The sequence below is a fragment of the Delphinapterus leucas genome, chromosome 11, assembly GCF_059928025.1.
Source record: "Delphinapterus leucas isolate spDelLeu-1000000601 "Yukka" chromosome 11, BTC_Dleu_Yukka2, whole genome shotgun sequence".
Taxonomy (NCBI): Eukaryota; Metazoa; Chordata; class Mammalia; order Artiodactyla; family Monodontidae; genus Delphinapterus; species Delphinapterus leucas.
The window spans coordinates 44269732-44292079 of NC_143139.1; the positions used below are offsets into that span (position 1 = coordinate 44269732).

Here is a 22348-nt window from a genome sequence, read left to right on the forward strand (position 1 = left end):
ACACGTAGTCAGACATTGTCCCTGTTTGCTGCGTTAGAAAGTAACCTCTTCTCTTTTAAGCCTTCTTTAAACAAAATTAGAGAGCCCCAGGCTTGCAGATCGAACTTTCATGCTCCCTATAGCTTTAGAAACTAGAATAAGGGGCGCCCAAGGCAAAGCATTGGGAATCGATTGCTGGGTATTCCCAGTATGGCCCAGTCCACCCCCTCTTCCCGTGGTGCTCTTGTGAGCACTCCGCCACCTCCGACCCTGTTACCCCCGAAACTCGCTGGCATTTCCTATCATTTCCAGGCATGGGAGAGAAAAAAGGAAGCGGGAGGCAGCCTCCTAACACGGCCCAAGTAGCTGTATCTTCTATGATTCTAAAGGCAACCGTCTGAAACTCCCATCTGTGATTGTTCCCTCCCCAGAGGCGCCGGTAATATTTCCAGGGAACAGGACTCCTCAGCTATCAAATTCCCCTAGCTCGTGGAGCTGGACATTATTCCTCAGAGGGACAGGGCATAGCAAATTGAGACATTTGCCTTCCCCAAACTCTTACAGATTTAGCGTCAGCACTTAGGGATTCTTGGGGTCCAACTCTGAGCTTGAACTGCTTTGGAATAGATCCAGGTTGTTAGATGTCTGTGGGGTATTTTAGCTCAGTTTCTAAAGGCCACATAGAGGGCCTCTGGTGGAAGGAATTCCTCATAGAGGATACAGTTTTAAAGCATTTCTCTCTCTCAATGAAGACTGGTAAATAGACCTTCATAAAAGAACCCAAGAATTTAGTTTTCCAGGACTCAGAGGGGTTCTAGACTTGTCAGAGGTCATTGATGGAGAGAAAAACACCTTAACTCAGAGGGTCTCTCAAACTGATCTGACTTCAGAGGTCCCTAGATTTAAAATCCTGTAAGAAGATGGGTGCTGAGAGACAGGGACAGTACCTACCCTTGAGAAATTTCCATATTGAGGTCTCTAAGAAAGGCTCAACAGTAAGAATTAAAGGGTCTGAGATGCCAGAGATACCTGGGCTAAATGAGCTACTTTATTAAGATGCTTAGTGTTGCCTCAGTGTCCAATATAATGGAATGACTGAGAATGCAGGATCTGGAGTCTGCACTGTAATTCTGGCCACTTAATAGTGATCTTAGGCAAATTACTTATCTCTGCACCTCAGTTTCCTCATCTGTAATATGGTGATAACGATAGTACCTATCTAATTGTGTTGTTGTGAGAATTAAATGGGTTAATATATGAAAAGTGCTTAAACTAAGTACTTGGCATAAAGTGAGAGTTGGATATAAGCCATCATTACTAACCACCTCGGGAAACTTCAACTGGATTTGGCGTCTGGGCATCCAACTGGAAAGGCCTGCTTGTCAGTATAATTTGCATTAACGGTTGAGGTCCTGCTGACGTCAAGGTCTCCTTGCAGCTCCAGGTCAGACCTAGTCCTGGAAGTAGTTCCTGTCACACAACAGTCCCACAATCGCCCCACCAACCTTGCTTCCTACCCAACTCCCGGAGCACCAGGAAGTGAAACAAAGCCCCATGCCTCCAACTCACCCTTGTCCCTCTCATCCCATCCCCCAGCGTTCCACTTCCTCCTCCTGCCTTTCACCTTCCATCTCCTATCCTAAAGGGCTCCCAGAATGGGAACCAGAGGCGGGAAAAGCATGGGAGACTTTATACAAAAGTGAGGTGAGCTCCCCTACCCCCACCCCCACCCCCAATTTCCTTATTTCATTTGTATTCACCAGTGTAACGAGAGGCAAACCGTTTCTCACTCAAACTGAGGTAACCTCTCTGATGCTGCAAATGTTTTATCCAAAGGGTGGATTTACCGCAGAGTCATATTCGAATCAGAGGTTTCATTGGGCAGTTTTGAATAGTCCTATGAGAAGGGAGACCTCTATTGAGGGTGTTTCTCAGAGAAAAAGGGTCAACCTCTTGGAAAGCCTTTGGGAGCCATCTGTGTGGTCATCCATGGCCTCATTCTGACGTCCAGATTGTCCTGGGACCCTCCACTGGGGTTGGGGCAGTCCCAGATTTGGACCACCTTCCACTCCCACGCCCAGCTTCACAGTCTCAGCTGTTTCACTGAATGTTGCATCAGGGATGGTGATGAAATCAGTGTCAGCGGATTTTACCCATGGATGCAACAGGCTGAAGGACCAGCCAGGGTCATTGACACTGTGCACCTTCAACTAGCCAGAACCCTGGACTTTCTAGCCACGGTGAAGGGCTGGGTGCTGGAATATCTCAGTTGGATTTCTAGCCCTTGCTTACACTGGTGCCCCCCACCCCCAAATCACCTGAATCCCACAGTGCCCAAGAAACTTAGGCCACTAAGGTTGAGGAATCGGATGGTTCTTAGCAACAGCTCTTTCCTTCCAACAGCCCTCCTAGCCTCCAGAGTGAGGCCTGAAGTGAGGGAGCAATAATACCTTATACCGAGCTTATGTGGTTTCCCAGTTCACAAAGTGCCTTCATGTCCATTGTCTCCCAGTGAAAATAACCGTTCTCAACAGAGACTAAGAAGCCCCCTTATTCTTAGATTGAGGGCATCAGGTGGGAACCAAACTTCATTCCAAACTGAGCTTGCCATCCTATTGGGAGATAAATGAATGCTTCTGTTTTGATTTTTACTCAGGCAGGCAGGGGTGAGGAAATTAGGTTTGAAGGGAGGGAAGATATAGCTTAGAGAGGCAAAAAGATGAGGGAAAGGTTAAGCAGGAAGGAACTTGAGACTAGATTCATTTAAATATTCGTTAGTCCCACTCACTCCACCCCCTTCTACAGCCTCTTTGATTCCTGGAGAGCATTACACGTTAAGTCCCATCCCAGGCCTCCAGTCACGGCAACCACACGACTCATTTCCCCTGGAACTGAGGCTACTTACCTGGGCTCCCCACGGAGGGAGATGATGCAGGGAGGGGAATCCCACCTGCTGTGAGTCACCTGCTAGTATAAAGGGCGGGTCTTACAATGCAGGGAGCTTAAAAAGAGACTCAGAGACAAGGGGAGAAAATCTACAGAAAGCAGCTCAGAAACTTGGTGAACGACAGAGGGAACCAAACCAGAGACGCACAGGACAAAGAGAATCAGGCTCAGAGCAAGGGGAAGTGGACAGAGATTCCACAGGGACTGCAAGGCACAGAGCCAGCCAGATCTGAGAACCAGGCAACGAGATGCTGGGGAGCAGAGCTGTGCTGCTGCTGCTGCTGCTGCCCTGGATTGCTCGGGGCCGGGCTGCGCCTGAGGGCAGCAGCCCTGCTTGGGTTCGGGGCCAGCAGCTCTCACAGCAGCTCTGCATGCTGGCCTGGAGTGCACATCAACCAATGGGACATGTGGTGAGTGGCAGCCTCTGGGACCAAACAGGAGCCTATCCAAGCCCTCCAAGGCTGCAGTGGAAGACTCTGTGGCCTAGGGTGGAAGCTGGAGGGTTGAAAGCCATCAGAGGGTAAGAGAGGACAGGGGAGTGGGGTTCCAGGGAGAGTCACAGCCTGAGGACCCAGGTGGGGTTTGAAAGCACTTCTTTCTTTACTCTTCCCACCCCTCCTCCATTCCAGGACCTACCAAGAGAAGAAGATGATGAGACTACAAACCCTGTCCCCCATATACAGTGTGAGGATGGCTGTGATCCACAGGGACTCAGGGACAACAGTCAGGTACTAAGATGAGGCTGGGCTGCAAGGAAGAGGGGACTGGGGACAGAGCTGGACACCATGGTGAATTAGTCAAAGCTGTATCTGTCCTTGTCCATTCAGCCTGCTATAACAGCAAACCATAGACTCAGTGGTTTATAAACAACAGACATTTACTTTTTATTTTAAAAAATAAATTTATTTTTAAATTTTTTATTTATTTTTGGCTGCGTTGGGTCTTTGTGGCTGCGTGTGGGCTTTCTCTAGTTGCGGTGAGCGGGGGCTACTCTTCGTTGCAGTGTGAGGGCTCTATTGCAGTGGCTTCTCTTGCTGCGGAGTATGGGCTCTAGGCGCGTGGGCTTCAGTAGTCGTGGCACACGGGCTTAGCTGCTCCGCGGCACGTGGGATCCTCCTGGACCAGGGCTTGAACCCGTGTCCCCTGCTATTGGCAGGCAGATTCTTAACCACTGTGCCACCAAGGAAGCCCACAACAGACATTTATTTCTCACAGTTCTGGAGGCTGGAAGTCCGAGATTAAGGTGCCAGCATGGTTGAGTGAGGTCCCTCTTCAGGTTGCAGACTTCTTGTCTCCTCACATTGTGGAATTGATTAAGGAGTTCTGTGGGTCTCCTTTATAAGAGCAATAATCCCATTCTTGAGGGCTCCATCCTCATGACCTAATAACCTCCCAAGGGTCCCACTTCCTAATACAGTCACACGGGGATCAGGATATCAAAATATGAATTTTCTGGGGACACAAACATTCGTATCACAGCCGTTTCTAAGAATGGCAAGTATCAGATGGGTCTTTGGTGGAGTAATTAGAAGGTATCTGTCTTTTCTTTTTCTTTTCCTTTACTTTCTCTTTTCTTTCCTTCCTTCCTTCTTCTCACTCTTTGCTTTCCCCTTTTTTTCTTTCCTTCCTTCCTTTTTTCTTTTTCTTTCTTCCTCTCCCTCTTTTTTTGTTTTTGGTGTTCTTTTTGGCTGCACTGAGTGGCATGCGGGATCTTAGTTCCCCAACCCGGGATCAAACCCATGCCCCCTACAGTGGAAGCACGGAGTCTTAACCACTGGACCACCAGGGAAGTCCCTGTATCTGTTTTCTTTCACTGCTTTCTTTTCTCCCCAGTCCTGCTTGCAAAGGATCCACCAAGGCTTGGTTTTTTACGAGAAGCTGCTGGGCTCAGATATTTTCACAGGGGAGCCTTCTCTAGTCCTCGATGGCCCTGTGGGCCAGCTTCATGCCTCCCTACTGGGCCTCAGGGAACTCTTGCAGGTATGAACTAGGGGCCTGGAGAAGTGGGGCTTGCAGGTGTCAGAGACAGGGCCTGGCGGGAGAGTGAAGGATCTAGAGTCCTCTCTGATTGTGTCCTGTGTCCTTTCAGCCCGAGGGTCACCACTGGGAGATTGAGCAGACTCCAAGTCCCAGTCCCAGCCAGCCGTGGCAGCGCCTCCTTCTCCGCCTCAAGATCCTTCGCAGCCTCCAGGCCTTTGTGGCTGTAGCTGCCAGGGTCTTTGCCCATGGAGCAGCAACTCTGAGCCCCTAAGCCAGCAGCTTAAGGATGGCACCCAGACCTCCACGGCTCAGCAATGCTAAGATGAATTTATCAGCCTAGACACCTGTGAGCCAACAAGTTAATCAGTCCATTCATTTTAACAGGACTTGCTCTGTTGAAAAATTACCAAAACTGACTTATGATGCTGACCTAGAACAGGTTGGATATTTATTACACGGGAAGGGAAATTTTGGGATTATTTATCGTCGTGGCAGCAGTTTGGGGAGGAGGATTATTTATTATATTTATACTGAATTATGCACTTTTTTCAATAAAGACTTATTTATGTGGATATCTAAGTCTAATTTCTAGGCTTGTTAGTAAAAAGAAACAGAACGTAAAAACAGGGCCAAAGGACTACAAAATGCATCCTTCTACTCTGCAGGGCTATGGTGGAGAGGGATCTTTCCTCATGACCCCTTGGTATATAGAGTAACTGTGATCTTTTTGGCCTTAATCCGTACATGGCTAAGCAAGCTGAATGAGATTACAAGGGACTGTGATTAGGAAGTGGGGGTCCTAAGTGTGGCCCTCTTTTGCTCCCTGACCCAGGGCTTCCTTCCCTGCTTTCCTGGCCGAGACTGTATTTGGCCAAAGACAGGAGTTCTGAATCACTGCAGGATCAGAAGTCAGAGCCGTTTTGAGCAGAAAGGGCACTCCAGGAAGATGAAGTAGGCACCAGGTTAGTCTTATCAGCTACTAAAATGTTGAAAGCCTTCCATATTGGAAAGAAGCCACTGCCCTGAGCCCTCCAAGTACCTCCTAACTGTTCTGGCCTGCTCTCAAATTCCTATACCTCCCAGCACAGCAGGCAGCCTCCAGGCTCCTAGCTGGAGCTATGGGTAACATCTGTTCTGATTCATTGGTGACTGTTCCTTACCCGTATTGTGCTTCTACCTCTCACTCCAAATCCCACGGTTAACCCAGTTTAGAAGGAGCACATGCCTGATTTCCCATCCTTGGAGAGCAACATCATGATGTGAGAGGTAGGAGGGGCAAAATATATGGAAAGAACAGAGAAAATGTAGTTTCTAGTAGTCAGAAGGAATCAAGGGCCCATCTGTGTAGAAATGGCTGCGAGGGAAGACGTAAGCTTCATCCATGGTGTTCTGGCCAGCCAACAGTGGGTCACCATTTGGCATGATTTCTTCAATCTTCATGCTGTTTCTGAAGACTAGATAGTCCAGAGAAAGAAGTCAGGCCCTGATCTTAGGCAAGGAGTTCCCAAAGCAGCAGGGAAAGTGAGAGAGGATGGCAGCAGAGGCCTAGACAGGGCCTGAGGGGGTCACTTAGGTGGGGCGGGGGAGGCGTGTGTGTATTTCCTAATAAAAGGAATCACAGGGATATAAGCCTTTCTCCAATGAGGAGCTCAGAACTGTCTTTTTCTGTAGTGGGTGAGGGAGGGGAGTTGGGAAAGGGAATGTGTCCCCTCTTCCCTAGCCCCATCTCATCACTTACTTTCCATGTCCTCAGTGTTCAAGTGTCTCAGATCATGGGGCAAATCCGGCTCTGGCAGTGGCTGTGAAATAGGCTCTGGAATAGGCTCCAGCTTCAGTCCTGGTCCCAGGTCTGGCTCTGGGACTCTCTGTGACACCTCGCCTAGTGTGGGCTCCAGCACGGGCTCCAGAGTGGACTCCAGTGTGGGCTCCAGAGTGGACTCCAGCACAGGCTCCAGAGTGGACTCCAGCACAGACTCCAGAGTGGACTCCAGCACAGGCTCCAGAGTGGACTCCAGCACGGGCTCCAGAGTAGACTCCATCACGGGCTCCAGAGTGGGCTCCAGAGTGGACTCCAGTGCTGGCCCCAAATCCAGCCCTGCCTCCAGCAGTGGCTCTAAGTCCAGGCCCGGCCCTGGCTCTGGCCCTGGTGCCAGCCCCAGATCCAGCTCGAATGACTCCAGTTCTGGCTCTAGCTTAAGCTCCGGCAGTTGTTGCAGCTCATCCACCTGTCTGGATACCCCAATACAGACAAAGGAGCAGGGATCAGTCGTTTAGGTAAAGTGGGGAATGGTAGAGAAAGCAGAGGCTATCTCTCTAGTCTAAAAGGCAATAGAGCAGAGGGCTTAAGGTTAACCAGAGGTTTAAATCCTATCATTTACTAGTTGGGTGACCTTAGGCAAAGTGACCTAACCTCTCTGAGCCTCAGATTTATCATCTGTAAAAAGGGAACAACAATACCTCATAATACTTGAGAGGCAGTAAGATGGTTAAAAGCACGGCTTTGGAATTTGACAGACCTGGATCACTGATTAGCCATGTATCTTAGGCATGCCACTTCACCACGCTAAACCTCAGGTTCCTCAGCTGAAAACACTAATAACAGTATCTTCTGCCTCATAGGACAATTATGAAGATTCAATAAATGAGAAAATGAACACAAAGCATTTAGCCCAGTGCCTGGAACATAATAAACTTTCATTAAATGTGGCTGTTATCATTCATTACTGGCTCAAATGGGTTCTCATAAGGATTAAATTTTAAAAATGTTCTAAAAAAATCTAGTACCATGCTTGGCATTAAGTAGATGTCCATTAACATCAATGATTATGACTATTATTATCAGGGAACCCCTGTGGAGACAACCTAAGGATGGCAGCAGGAAAAGAGAGAGGAGAGAGACTAAAAGAGCAGGAAACAAACCTAGAAGGCTAGGGAGTGTGGGTCAGTAGGAAAGAAGGCTGGAGAGACCGGCATTGGGCAGGTTTGGGTCACTATATCAGCCAAAAAGAGTTAGGGAAGATGGGCAAAGAGTTCACATCTCACCTGTTAGAGACCACAATGAGCTTATGTTTCAGGTATTTCTTCCGTTCCTGGAGATTAACTATGGGGGACAGACACAGGAGGCAGGGGAGGTCAGGAGATTGGACACATAGCCCCAGGGTCCCCTAGTGCAGGTGGTCCTGACAGTCATGTCCCCCTACTAACTAGCAGTGTCCCACAGACAAAGCCCTTAACTTCTCTGGATATCAGTTTTCCCACGCTGAAAGGAAAGAGTTGGATTTGTGGATGCCTGTGGATCCTTGCACTCTACCAGTGAAGTGTATCAATGCTTCTCACCTTTCTCCTGGGAATAGCACCCAAAAGCCTCATCCCGGGGGATTCGTGGGTAGAGGAAGCACAGTGGGTTCTCAGGTATGTTCTCCTCAGTGAGCAGCTGGTACTGGCTGATGATTTTGGCCAGCGGGAGTGACTGCAGCACCTCCTTGGTGAAGGGCTGCACAGAGTAGATGAGCACCTTATCTGGAGAGTGGATGCAGGAACAGGCAGGCTTGAGGGAAGAGGCTGGGCCTGGGAGCTCCCCACCCTGGCTGCCCAACCACAAATCTGCTGAGGGATTCAGGACAGAGCCAGGGAAGCCAAGGGCAGGCAGAGGGGCAGCAAGAGAGGCTGTGGAAACAGGAGGGCAGGGCAGCTGACCATCATCTTGGTGTTCCACCCAGGAGCAGGTAATGCCCCCTTCCAATGTTTCACTGAAGCGCAGCAGAAAGGTGCCAGAGATGGTCTTCTTCAGCAGCCGGCGCTCCTGGCTCCGGCTTACAAAGCCCATGATGTGTCTGCAGCACAGAGAGCAGCTGTGAGGCCCTCCTGCCTCCTGCTCCCCTTGTAGAGGGACAGACTGCCAGGTCTGGGCCCTGGCTCTGCCACCTTGTTACAAACTGTTCCATGTTGGCCAAGTCATTTCACTTTACTGACAATATCCACCTCCCAGGGTTGGAAGAGGTGTGAAGCTGCGGTGAGGTCACACAGATGAAAAGCACCTTGTAAAAGGCAAAGTGCTACACAAATGGGCAGGCAGTGTGGTGGAAAGAGCATAGGCGTGAGGTCAGGCATCGGTTTGAATCTCAACTCTGCCCCTGGTGTAAGTCCTTTAACCTCTCTGAGCTTTCATTTCCTCCCTTGAGGGTGGCAACACCCATCGCCCAGCAAGGTTATAAGGATTACGTGAGAGAATTCATAAAAAGCACCCCGCAGGCTCTGGAACACAGTGGATGCTAGACAAATACGGGCTAGGAGACTATTACTGCAAACGTTGAGGGGGTATGACCTGGCACCGGGTTCTGCTCTCTCCCCCTATTTGCCACATGAGGGAGCAGAGAGTCCACTCTCAAGCAGAGAAAGGCGGCAGGGAAGAAAGGGAGGCTGACCAAGGCCTTACCCATCGTTCCAGAGATCCTTCAGGTGGTCATGTACCAGGTCCAGAATTTTGTCGAGCCATGTCCAGAATGGTAGCTTGCCAGGGGGGCTCTCTCGCTGAAGGAGGAATGGAAAGGCAGGAAGAGATGTGGAACTGCCCTGGGTGTGGGGAAGGACTAGTAATTGGATGGGGGCCGAGGTCAAGCTGCACAGGACGCAGAGAGTTACCTTAATGAAATTGACCCAGGACAACAAGGCACCCTCAGTCTTGGAGTTCTGCCCTGTGGGCAGACAGACAGTTCAGATGACAGAAGGCAGGGCCAAGGGTCCTGGGACAGAAAGGATGGAGGGTGCGGGCAGACAAAGGCTGGGGAAATGCTGAGAGAAAAGAAGGTCTGTACCAAACAGCTTGTCCCGCAGCATGCCAAGCTGGTCTGAGTCGAGGCCTCGGCCAACGTAGGAGGAGAACTGCCAACTGAGAGCAGGGCCCAGCAAGTCCCAGGGGGCCTTGGCGGGGCTGGAGAAGAACTGCTGATTCTGCAGAGGTAGGAAGGGACCGGGTGGCTCAGAAGTAGTGCCCTCACACCAAGCTTCCACGCCCCTCCTTGCCACCCTTCACCTGTTGGCCCCCACCGCCTACCTGGGGGTCTGAGCTGAGCAGATTGAACCAGAGAACCGAGGCCCAGGCGATTGAGAGTTGGTTCATGTTAGAAATAATCACCACAGGAAGGGTGTCTGTCTGGGGAGGAGACAGAAATCACAGAAGAGGGATGTGATGTTTCCAGCTGCAGACATCTGGTAAGGGCCAGACAATATTCCACCCTGAGAGGCTTCTGCTTAACCCCTCCTTAGGTCTTCCCCCAAACGCACTCCATTTTCACTCACTTTCAGTTCCTGCTTCAGACCCTGGTAGGTGTATCTGACTGTGAAGCTGATAATGTGCAGTTCCTCTGTCACGGCTAGCAGCCCCTGGGACAGCAGAAGACAAAGTGATCAGCGTGCCTTTTGTTAAGTTCCTCCTGCCCCCCAACCCCCTGTCCAGGCCTCACCTTATTGCTGCCCTTTCCTGAACTACCTGAACGCTGCTCCATCAGTGTCTGTGAATTGAGGGGAGGGAGAGAGAATGCCAGAGCAAGGACCCCAGGGTCCCTGGAACCCCTGCTTTGCCCTCAGGACTTCCCAAGGCCTGGGAACTTCCTCCAGCTTGTTCGATTGGACTACAACCTTAAGATACCATCCCTTCTTACCAGGTAGCCGAAGTCCCAAATTAAGCCCTGACTCTGCCCTTTCTCAGGAGTCAAAGTTTTCTGGTTTGAGGTCAGAATGTTGAACTTCCGGAAGCTATTCCAAGGAGGAAGAAGATATATGCAGGTCAGGAGCAGAGTTATTCTAAAAACTCAGCAGGAAAATAACAAAAGTTCCACTTCACTTCAGACCTCCCCTTCTCCCTCTGTCCATACACCACCCAAATCAACCTCCTCCTTGTTTGTGTCCCCATCAGGGCTGCCACATGTGATGGTACAGGTCATGCAGTGCACAAAAGTTTGCAGTGTCCTTGTCAGGCACCTACCCTTGTGATTCAGGAGGATTTCTGTAAAGAAAAAAAAAAATCACTGGGAAGCAAAATAGTGTAGAAGTTAGGAGTTTGGTCTGTGGAATCAGACAGACCCGGGTTCAAACCCAAATCTGCAGCTCACCAGCTATGGGGCCTTGCACTAGAGACATAAGTTATCTGAACTTGTTTCCTCATTTGAATAGTGCATTGATAATACCTAACTCATGGGGTTCCTGTGACAATTTTATTTTATTTATTTTTATTATTATTATTATTTTTTGCAGTACGCGGGCCTCTCACTGTTGTGGCCTCTCCCGTTGCGGAGCACAGGCTCCAGACGCGCAGGCTCAGCGGCCACGGCTCACGGGCCCAGCCGCTCCATGGCATGTGGGATCTTCCCGGACCGGGGCACGAACCCGTGTCCCCTGCATCGGCAGGCGGACTCTCAACCACTGTGCCACCAGGGAAGCCCCCTGTGACAACTTTAAATTGGGTACTTGACAAGCTACATGTCACATAGTAAGCACTCAACAAAAGAGATGAGCTATTTCTATGACGTAGGGATGGAAGGGAAAAGAACACAGCCCCAGGGCCCTGTTGTAAAGAGTAGGTGCCTCCTCCACCCCACCACCCCACTTCCTGGCCACCCCTTGGTCCCACCCTTCACCTGCCCCAACTTACCTGTCAATGGAGACTTCTGCAGTCAGTGACTCATTGCCTTCCTGGAGTCTCACCAGCAGCCTGCAAGGGAGGGAGGGAGATGGGGGAAAGTGGTCAACTTCAATCTCCTGGATAGACCAGATGTTTGAAAAAAACAAGGGAAGAGATTAGAAGAGGTAAGGAGATTGAGGGGAAAAGAGAGAAGAAACAGCCAAGAGTGGGAAGATTTGTAAAACCAGAAAGCATCAGTGCCAGGGCTGGTAAAAGGAAGTAGGAATGAGTTCTGAAATGCCAACCTTGTTCGGACGGTGAACTTGCTCCCAGTCTTGAGGATGAGGGGTCGATGGGGAGTTTGGGGCATGCAGGGCTGGGTTTCTACTACAAAGGCTCTGGGGAGATGTGGAGAGAATATATAGAGGTCAGTATCTGTAAGAATGGCTCCCCTTGTCCCTTCCCTCTTGCCTCCCTCGAGGTCCCTCCCTGGCCTCTAGACCTGTGGAGCAGGCGAAGTAGCAGCTCTGTGACCTGGGCCTTCCGCAGATCCACCCCTTCGATCAGAGGGTCCCCCTGATAGGTGACCATGTGACTCAATCCCTTTAGCTCCTTCAGCAGCTGCCGCAGATGAAACAACAGCTTTGCTCCAGCTGTGAACCTGGGTGACAGAATCCAAGGGAGAAAGAATCCATCAGTTTCCTGGAATCCCCAAACAGGCTCCAAGAGCTCCCCTTTAACTCTGTGGAAAGTCAGAAACTGATTGGGACAAAAAATAATCCAGGAAGCATGTGAAAGATGTTTCAACTTTGTTCATAACCTAAGGAATGAATATCAAAGCCGCTTTCACATATAAAATTGATAAAAGATTTATTAACATAATAAAGCTAACTTTCACATGATGCTTGATATGTACTTTTTTTTTTTTTTTTTTTTTTTGCGATACCCAGGCCTCTCACTGTTGTGGCCTCTCCCGTTGCAGAGCACAGGCTCCGGACGCGCAGGCTCAGCGGCCATGGCTCACGGGCCCAGCCGCTCCACAGCATGTGGGATCCTCCCAGACCGGGGCACGAACCCGTGTCCCCTGCATCGGCAGGCGGCAGGAGGATGCTCAACCACTGCGCCACCAGGGAAGCCCTGATATGTACTTTTTATTCTAAGTGCTTCACACATCTTCATGCATAGGGTTAATTCTTACAACAACCCTATGAGGTAGGTACTATTATTATCCCTATTTTACAGATGGTAAAGCTGAGGCACAGAAAGATTAAAGTGACTTGCTCAAGGTCATAAAACTAGTAAGGGATGAAGTTGTACGTGTTTTACTGTCTATATAATAAGAAATAATAATAATAGGCAATATGGTAACAGGAAAACAATTATCCACTACATAAGAACAAACAGATTGGGATAGCAGTTTGGAACTATTTTTTTAAAAAGCTTCAGGGTACTTCCCTGGTGGTCCAGTGGTTAAGACTCCACACTTCCAATGCAAGGGGCGCGGGTTCAATCCCTAGTCAGGGAACTAAGATCCCACATGCTGCGTGGTGTGGCCAAAAAATATATAAAAAATAAAAAGCTTCAAAAAATGTATATACATTTTGCAGTATTCCATTTCTAAGATATATCCTAAGGAAATAATCAGACAAACAAATGGACAAAGACAGATGTTCACAGTTCATAGCTTTGTTTTCTGTAATAGAAAAATTAGAAACAATTGGTATTGGGTATATAAATTATGGCATATTGACATCATGGAATACTATGCAACCATTAAAAATAATGATATAGACACAAATTTTTAACAAGAAAAAATTTTCAAAAACATTAAATTATAAAAATTACAAGATAGTATATATATGATATAATCTGAGTTCTGTTTAAAATAGATGTATATTTGTGAATATGCACAGGGAAAATCTGGAAAAATGTATTCAAAAGCATTAACAGGGGACTTCCCTGGTGGTCCAATGGTTAAGACTTCACCTTCCAATGCAGGGGGTGTGGGTTCGATCCCTGGTCGGGGAGCTAAGATCCCACATGCCTCACGGCCAAAAAACCAAAACATAAAACAGAAGCAATATTGTAACAAATTCAATAAAGACTTTAAAAATGGTCCACATCAAAAAATTTTTTTAAAAAAGCATTAACAGTGGTTACCTCTGAATGATCAGATTATGCACATGGGTAATTTTTACTTTTTTTCTCTTAAGTTTTCTGAAATTTTTCCAATTAGTATATTTTATATTTACAATCAGAAAAAGAAATACAGCTCTTTGTATTAAAAACAATGAAACAAAAGAACAACACAGTAACAGCACCACCACCAAGAAAAGGTATTGGGTTGGCCAAAAAGTTCGTTCAGTTTTAAGTAAAAACAAAAAACACATTTTTCATTTTCACCAAGAATTTTATCGAACAATGCATTCACTAACCGAGCGAACTTTTTGGCCAATCCAATATATACTTTAACCCAGGAATATCACTTCTGATAACTTACATTATAGAAATAATTGGAGATGTAAATAAAGATGGAGCTATGAGGTTATTTACTGCAGCACTGTTTAAAATAGCGAGAAATCACTCACAGGCCATAATTTGCCAACCCCTGTACAAAATGATGAATACATGTGCAACTGTAATGTAAATACTTATCCTGTACCCTAAGCCCTATATAATTGTTTTCAATTTATCTGAACAGTGGTATATTTTTATTTTTTATATTAAATTTTATTGGAGAATAGTTGCTTTACAATTTTGTGTTACTTTCTGCTGTACAGCAAAGTGAATCAGCTACATGTATACATATATTCCCTCTTTTTTGGATTTCCTTTCCATTTAGGTCACCACAGAGCACTGAGTAGAGTTCCCTGTTCTATACAGTAGGTTCTCATTAGTTATCTATTTTATACATAGTATCAATAGTGTATATATGTCAATCCCAGTCTCCCAGTTCATTCCACAGGTGCCCCCCCATGGTATATTTTTAATAGTTTAAATTATAATAAATTTTCTCATGACAAAATATCTAAATAATAGGTATTTTTCAAATATGTTGAAGGACACATTAGTTATTTTTTTCTACATCACAATAAAATTAATATAAAATAAGGAGTTTACTGGAAAACAAATAAAGAAATTTGTTTAGGGCTTCCCTGGTGCCGCAGTGGTTAAGAATCCGCCTGCCAATGCAGGGGACACAGGTTCAAGCCCTGGTCCGGGAAGATCCCACATGTCGCGGAGCAACCAAGCCTGTGCGCCACAACTACTGAGCCTGCGTTCTAGAGCCCAAGAGCCACAACTACTGAGCCCACGTGCCACAACTACTGAAGCCCGCGCGCCTAGAGCCCGTGCTCCGCAACAAGAGAAGCCACCGCAATGAGAAGCCTGTGCACCGCAATGAAGAGTAGCCTCCGCTCACCGCAACTAGAGAAAGCCTGCGCACAGCAACGAAGACCCAATACAGCCAAAAAAAGAAAAAAAAAAAGTATCATGCGTAGGGACTTCCATGATGGTCCAGTGCTTAAGACTCCACCCTTCCACTGTAGGGGGTGCGGGTTTGATCCCTAGTTGGGGAACGATCCCACATCCCATATGCTGTGTGGCATGGCCAAAAGATGCAAAAAATAAAAGTATCATGGGCATGGGTAAATATGATATACTGCTAAGTTAAAAAAAACAAACAAACCCACAGGTCTCAAAATAGTATGAACAGTATGATCCAATTTTTGTTTAATAATATTATAGTAGCTACATCCGGATATTAAGGTAACTGGTAATTTTTTTTTTTTTGGCATTATATTCACTGCACTAAAAAAAAGGTAAAACAATATTTCTCGGGTGATTAAGCAGGAAGGAGATATCGGATTGTGGATCAATTCATTACTTTCCCCAAAGCAAATATTGGGCTCTGGGCTCCCTGAGTGGTGAGAATGAAGAGCAGAGCATAGCTGCAGTCAGACAAGGGAGCTGGGATCATTCTGGGGAGCAGAGATTAAGGAGGGCAATATCTCTTGTCATATACAGGGCATTATAACCTACAAAGCACAGGGGGTAGTTAGGACTAGGGCCAGGTGAGCACGAGGGTGGGGAGGTGCCTCTCACCACTTCTCCAACTGCTCCAACCCTCCATCCGGGGGACCTCCAATGCAGGCTTTCTGCTGCTGAACTTTCCACTCCTCCAACTTGGGCAGCAGTAGCTCAATTAGGGTAGTTAATCGGCCTAGCAGTGCTTTGGAGGCATCTAGCACCTCCTATGAAAGACATAAAGTGAGTGCTGAGAGCCTCTCACCATCACCCTCCACCATTCAACCAGGGATGAAGAGACAAAGAAGCCAAGGCTAGGAGGCCAGGGCTCCCGATGCCTCATTTTCCCCAGTTCCCTGCTGCCCACTCCCTCTGTCCTCTGCCACCCACCTTTCTCCTTCTGTCCAGTTCATTGAGCGTTTCCTGCAGAATGTCCTGCTGTCTGGTCTGATGGGGGTCCAAAGAGGGTGTCCTTGCTGGACAGCAGGAGCAGGAGTGAGACAAATGCTCAGACCTAGGGCTCCTCCCCTTCTCCTTCCCAGCCCAGACCTCAGCCAGAGTCAGGAGTGGGGAGTTCTGAAGGGAGAAGAAGGGGAACCAACCAAAGCACAGGCACCTCTGGGCCCTCATGCAAATTCTGAATGGTCTTGCTAGAACCAGAAGCCCACTCAGTCTGCTAAGGCAGTTTCCCAAGCATCCCCTCCAACATTCACTAGCTGTCCCTCAGCCACACCTCCAGCCTGACCTCTACAACATACCCTGGCACCTCCAGCTTTGCAATGGCAGCAGGACTGTAACCAGCAAGATGCAGCCAAAGGTGATTATTGCTTACTGGGGCTTTCCCCTTCTGCTCTATTCTACCCTTGGCCTCCCAGTAGGCATCTTTCTCCCACCCCTCAATGTGCTTTCTACCTGAGGTCTGGATCTTATATCGGAAGCAGAAGACATCCTGCTGGTCTTTCAGTTGGCTGATGGATTTCACCAGCTTCTGCAGAGGAGATGAGACCCTGATGAGGCTGCTTCTGTGAGAGGAGGCAGGCTGAGTCCTGCCCACCCTGGCTCTTGCCACATCTACCAACCTCCATCATAGCCTTTAATTCCAGGATCCGGGATTCAATCTCATGCTGCTGGCTCTCCCCAGGTGCTGCAAGGGCTGGTTCTCCTTGCTCCTGAAATAAGAGGCTCTGAGCACATTTCAACTCTGACCTTTCATCCCTGAAATCCAGGCCTGAAATGAAACCACAGGATGTGGAGGGATCTTGTTCTGAGGCAAATTTGCTGAGTCCTTTGCAGGATCCCTCTCTACTCCAGGAGCTTTCAACATCACCACCAAATTGTTCTCACCAACTGAGCCCTCTGAGCCTGGGTCAGAATTCTTTTTTCTTCCAGAAGGAGATTAAAGATCATCTCAGCCAATTGGGTAGCACCCTGGGGAAAGGCCTGCAGTAGGAAAAGAGAAAGGATTGATTTAACTTAACTGCCATCAATGAACTACCACCTCAGGCCCTCCCCACCAGTGACCTCAGTATTCTCCCCTTCTTCAGGGTCCCAAGCGCTACCCCTTTTCACCACTGCTCCCCCAAACCCTAGCCTCTTTCCAAATAGGTCATCTAGACTATGTCCTTCTCTCTGCCAGTGATCTCCCAAGTCCAGACTCTGTCCCATTTTCCCCAGATCTTCCCCTGTCCTTTGAACCTCCAGGTCCTGTTCCATGTTCCATACCCTAAAACGTACTCCTCTACACTCAGCTGCCATTCCTACTTTGTTATTCCTGGCTCCTCCAAGTACCTGAATGTCCCGATAGAATTTTCGCAAGTTGTGCTGTAGCAACAAACACTCAGGGTCCTGGCTGCAGCGGCTACACTCATAGTTCAGTTGGTCCAAGAAGTGGAAGAACAGCATATTAGCCTTGGCCTCATCATTGCCCAGTGCAGCTTCCTGCCTAGGGACCAGGAAGGACAAGGATTAGTATCTCTGCAGGGTTGCTACCATCTTGAGGCCTTCCAACCCCTTCCTGCCCGTGGTGTCTCCAGGATCCTGGGGCTCAGAAGAAAGAAATCATTTTCCTCATCCCCCCAACTTCCTGAAGGCCTCACCAGTTCTGATCTTCAATCCAGACAGACAAGTTCTGTCGAATGTCCACCGGCAGGAGGCTATTTGAATAGAGCTGGTGCAGCTGATCCTGAAATGGGCTGTCAAGATTCTGCAGCATCTCCCACTGCGCCATTTGGGGTCTGAGCCTAAAGGATGCATGTTCCCAATTGGAAATTTTGCTGGACTAAACCATCCACAGTCTTGTGATTGTTTATCATTACAAATTTTAAAAAATGTTTAATTATTCAGGTAAGAAAAAATACAGAAAAAAAGTAAAGTCTAGATTGACTCCACTCCCAATCTTGGTCCCTTTTCCTCCTCTCCGGAAGTAACCAATATTATCAGTTTGGCGTATATTCTTCCAGGGAGTACTATTTAAGAGCTCCAATATGTAGGCCTTTTTGTTTCAATGGTAATTTTCAAACACACAACAAAGTAGAGTGAGTAGTACAAGGATCATCCATGTACCCATCATCCAGCTTCAACAAACATGTATGATACTTCCGCAATCTCATTTCACCTATCTCCCCCAATGAATTTATTTTAAATTTATTTGTTTGTGTTTGTATTCACTTATGCTGGAGCATTTAAAGGTCAGTCTTAAGTATTTAAAAAAAGGGTTTTTAAAATTATTTATTTATTTTTGGCCACGCCACAGGGCATGCAGGATTTTAGTTCCCCCACCCGGGATTGAACCCACTGCAGTGGAAGAGTGGAGTCTTAACCACTAGACCACCAGGGAAGTCTCAGTCTTAAGTATTTATTTCAGCATTATCCCGGCTGGCCCCAAAGCTTTATCAGAGGCTGAACCTCCTTGGAGATAAACTGCTCTCCATGTTGGAAGGAGGAGCTCCATTCTCTACAAGATGTTTAAGTTATTTAAATACTGTGTAAGGGGTCATTCAATCCCTAAGACTGTGACACTTTTATGACTTCTGTCAATCTCTGATTCTTCATGTGGATTATTAAGTTCATGAGAAAATGCACTCAAAACTTGTTCTTGCCTGCCACCAAGCAGGCTGGGTGGAGCCCTTCTCCCTACCTTTCCCCGCCCACTGCCATCTGTCTGTTTAGGAAATCAAAACTTCTTGCAGCCTGAACCTAACAAAAAAGAATTAACACCCACGTCTGTGGTCTAAAAAAAGGTCACATGATTTTATTACAAATCAAATGCTTGGGGTGGGAAAGATTCTTTTCCACCAGTACAAATAATCACGAGCTGCCTTTCTACCTCTGGGAAGTAGGAACAAGGGAAGTAAAGAATTGGGCAGGGGCTCCTACTTTTCACTTTAACCCTTTAGTAGTGCTTGACTTTTTACACTATGTACTTGTATTGCTTTTAAAAAACAAACGACGAGGCCCCAGCTCCTAAGGAACTAATTGGCTGGTATTAATAAAGCAAAGCGGCAAGTAAACCCTGAGGTTTAAATACGAAAAACAAAACCAAAAAACCTGGCCTTCTTAAATAGGTTGCAAGCACGGAGGTTAAGGGCTGTAAACTCCTTTCTTCTCCAGTTATCCAACACTCTTTTAGGTGCGTATTTTGTGCTCAATAAGCTTTTCTGAAAAGAACTCTATTTTTTTCTTTCTTTTTTTTGGTAAGAATCAAAAATAACAGACCGGAAGGTAAAAGCGTTGGCCAAGACACTGAACCAATGCAACAATGCCAGGTTTCGGGTCTTGGAAGTTGCAGGGGCGTTTCTGGAGGGCGGGGTGCGTTACGGTTGGGGACCTAGGTTGGACAGGAGGATGAAGGAGGCGACAGCTCCTGTTTCAACCTGGGGACAGAGTCTGAACCCTGCGGGGCGTACCGCCCAGGGACTGCCTGCCCTCTCAGAGAGAAACTCGCGCCTCCACCCCCACCCCCACGCACCTTCTCAGGGCCGGTACCTGGTTAGAGTCTCAGCCCCCGCTCCCTCCAGTAGCTGTGCTCCAGGCTTCCGGTCCCCAAAGAGAGCTCTGGCACCAGGGCCTCCCGCGCCGCCCTCGGCTTCCGCCCGCCTCTCGAACCCGCTCCCTTGCCACAGGCTTGAGTGAGCGGCTGAACCCCGGAGCTCGCTATTCCCATAGAGGCGCCCCGACACTGGCTGCCATTCAGCCAACCTCTTCTCCAGGCTGTGAGTTCATTGGCGCCACCACAACTCCTCCTTCTCCGCGAGGCGGGACAAGCGGAGCCGAAACCGCACCTCTAACTGCAGCGATTGGTAGGAAAGCTCAAGTAAGCCCTGCCCCGTATCTGCGGAGGGAGGAATCCAATGAACAGAAGAGCTCAGGAGTGAAACAGCTGATTTCCGAGAACCCGCACCTACGCAGCGGAACCGAGACTGGCTCAGGACCTTGGAGGCGCTGAGCTAACAAGCGAGGCGGAACTTCGACATATTGGGACAGGAAGGGGAGGGCTTAAGTAATAACAACAAAAACAACAAAAGCCTATTTATTGTTGGTACCGTGCTAAGCATTAGGACACCGTACCGTTTTTAATTTCCACGAAACCCATTGCAAATCATTATTCTTTAGAAATTTAAAAAACTGAGTTTGGAGAAAGAAAGTACTAGTCAATGGTCGCTGAAGCTCTAACAAGTGGAGCCTGGATTCAAAGCCAAATCCTCTGATTCCAAACCACAAACTTGAAAATTTCTACATTTTACAGTACTGCCTTCCTCCTTGATAAAAAAAATCAGAGATTTGGATTTTGAACACACACGTACAACTTGTCAGAATATTAGATCTAGCCATCATGTTTACCACTTTTTTTTTTTTTTTTTGGCTGCACTGCGCTGGCATGCAGGATCTTAGTTTCCCCACCAGGGATCAAACCCGCACCCCCTGCAGTGGAAGTGTGGATTCTTAACCACTGGGCCGCCAGGGAAGTCCCACCACCTTCTTTTATAATTGATTGATTGTTTGATTGATTGATTGCTGCGCAGCTTACGGGGATCTTAGCTCCCCGACCAGGGATTGAACCTGGCCCCTTGGGCAGTGAAAGAGTGGAGTCCTAACCACTGGACAGCCAAGGAATTCCATACCACCTTCTTTTATATCTCAGTAGTATTCCCATCCCTAGGGTCTAAGCCATAGTCATAGAGTAAGGCCCACTGCCAGTAAGGAACTGAACTTACTACTGATACCAAAGGGGCCATGGTAGTTGTTTCTTCCAGGTGACTCAATTTGAGGTGCCCCCCAAGACCTCCTTGCTGGTCTCTGGTGGAGGGCTGTTCACCTCTCTCTCATTATAATACTGGATCACCTGCTGAACCCCAGACTTCACTATAGGTTTAAGTGCAGTACTGATCATTACTCCCGTGGGCCCCCCTGACAATCCAGCCATGGCCATCAGAAGTTCATAACCCAGATCTATGACCCCGTCTCGGCCTCGTTCCTTGGCCTTGTCCGAGCAGTTCTGAACAGCATAATACAATGCTGTGCCCAGGTTGTAGAAGGTTCCCACTCCTGGCAACAGCTGGACGACATTGTGCACACTCTGCTCCTGCTCCTGCTCACAGTCCTTGATGGAGAGGGATCGTCGGGCCCTCTCTGGGTCTGGGTGCTCCCTGGCCAACAGCTGCAGAGCAGAGGCCAGGGCATCCACTGACACTCCCGTCCCTGTGCTTCTGCTTTTCTCGAGTTCTTGAAGATGTCTGATGAGGATCTGTGTCGCCTTTACACTCCCCTGGCGGTAGAGCTGAAGCTGCAGGACCCGTACATCAGCTTGACAGCCAGCGTTCTCCAAGGCAATCATCAGGGGCAGGCCTACCAGGAACTTGGGGAGAAGGGCCATGTGGGTGAAGCCAGGCAGGGATTTGGGGAGCAGGGCCCGGCAAGACAATGGGGCTGAGGAAGGTAGCCAGGATCCCAAGGATGAGTGAAGGTGCACCAAGACGTTTGTCTGGTTTCCATATGAAATGGCATCCACAGCGTGCAGCAGGAAGCAGCAAAGAAGTAGCTCAGCTGGTACCATGATGAGTCTGAGACCACGCATGTCCAGAGCAGAGTGCACTGGAGACGGGAGAAACCAGAAACATACAAACCGTTTCCGTCAGGACTGTGGTCCAAAAGGAGCCCAGGACTCAGGGAGAACCTCATCTATCACCTCCAAACTTCTGTTCTTTTTAGCTAAAGGACTGAGAAACAGGAAATGCAACCCAATTGTTCCCTCTTGGCCTTCTCCATCTTCAGGTCTTCCTCTGCCTGATTTCCACCCATTTAATAGGGAGCCCCAAATTACCACAAAGTCTGGTGATTAAGAAGTAAGACGGCTTTGATAGATTTGGTAGCTCCTCGATCCCGTTCTGCCTACTGCTCTGTCGGGCGAAGAAAGTAGATATTGGCTTTCCCCTATTATCAGTAAGAGATGTAATCTCTGCAAATATTTGTCCATTTGTACTGGCTTCTCAAACCTTGTCCCCTTGTCACACACTGGACCTCAATACCTAAAAACTTTGTTCTTTGGCATTTCCTGCCGGTCCCTGTCACTTTCACACTCTAGCTCATGATAGAAGCTGGGAAACCCAGAATCAGAAGAGGTTAGATGTCTATGATTCTCTTTTCAGTTTAAAAATTAAATTAGCAAAAAAAAATTAAATTAGCAAGATTCAGTGTCTCATTGGAGATTTAGTACAAGGTAGATGAATGAGAAAAAAGTTAAAATGCTACTACGTGTTTCTATTCTGTAGTTTTGGCCTTATTTTTAACTTCCCTTTCCAA

General features: G+C 47.9%; 3 protein-coding genes across 5 annotated transcripts; 1 reads left to right on the top strand and 2 right to left on the bottom strand.

The window, feature by feature from the left end:
- Nucleotides 1–1753: 1753 nt before the first annotated feature.
- IL23A (interleukin 23 subunit alpha) lies at nt 1754–7057 on the top strand. The gene is made up of 4 exons (XM_030763054.2): nt 1754–3335; nt 3555–3653; nt 4759–4905; nt 5015–7057. Exons 1-4 carry the CDS (start codon nt 3174–3176, stop codon nt 5174–5176), a joined length of 570 nt encoding a protein of 189 aa, XP_030618914.2. The 5' UTR covers nt 1754–3173; the 3' UTR covers nt 5177–7057.
- STAT2 (signal transducer and activator of transcription 2) lies at nt 4467–19757 on the bottom strand. 3 transcript variants are annotated; one of them, XM_022571835.3, is made up of 24 exons: nt 19535–19757; nt 17647–17790; nt 17339–17492; nt 16895–16990; nt 16630–16719; nt 16463–16538; nt 15941–16026; nt 15629–15777; nt 12027–12185; nt 11830–11922; nt 11555–11614; nt 10889–10909; nt 10566–10659; nt 10368–10415; nt 10204–10287; nt 9959–10057; nt 9720–9855; nt 9547–9599; nt 9341–9435; nt 8602–8738; nt 8242–8424; nt 7948–8005; nt 6644–7134; nt 4467–6359 (listed from the first exon to the last, which is right to left on the bottom strand). In XM_022571835.3, the coding sequence occupies exons 2-24, from the start codon at nt 17775–17777 to the stop codon at nt 6217–6219; spliced, it is 2736 nt and encodes a 911-aa protein (XP_022427543.1). In that variant the 5' UTR covers nt 17778–17790; nt 19535–19757; the 3' UTR covers nt 4467–6216. The 3 variants fall into 3 exon arrangements, with proteins under 3 accessions (XP_022427543.1, XP_022427544.1, XP_089777008.1); XM_022571836.3 differs by having other exon boundaries at nt 19518–19757; XM_089920882.1 differs by lacking the exons at nt 17339–17492; nt 17647–17790.
- Nucleotides 19758–20722: 965 nt separating this feature from the next.
- APOF (apolipoprotein F) lies at nt 20723–21781 on the bottom strand. The gene has a single exon (XM_022571456.3). The coding sequence runs from the start codon at nt 21621–21623 to the stop codon at nt 20808–20810; it is 816 nt and encodes a 271-aa protein (XP_022427164.3). The 5' UTR covers nt 21624–21781; the 3' UTR covers nt 20723–20807.
- Nucleotides 21782–22348: the final 567 nt, after the last annotated feature.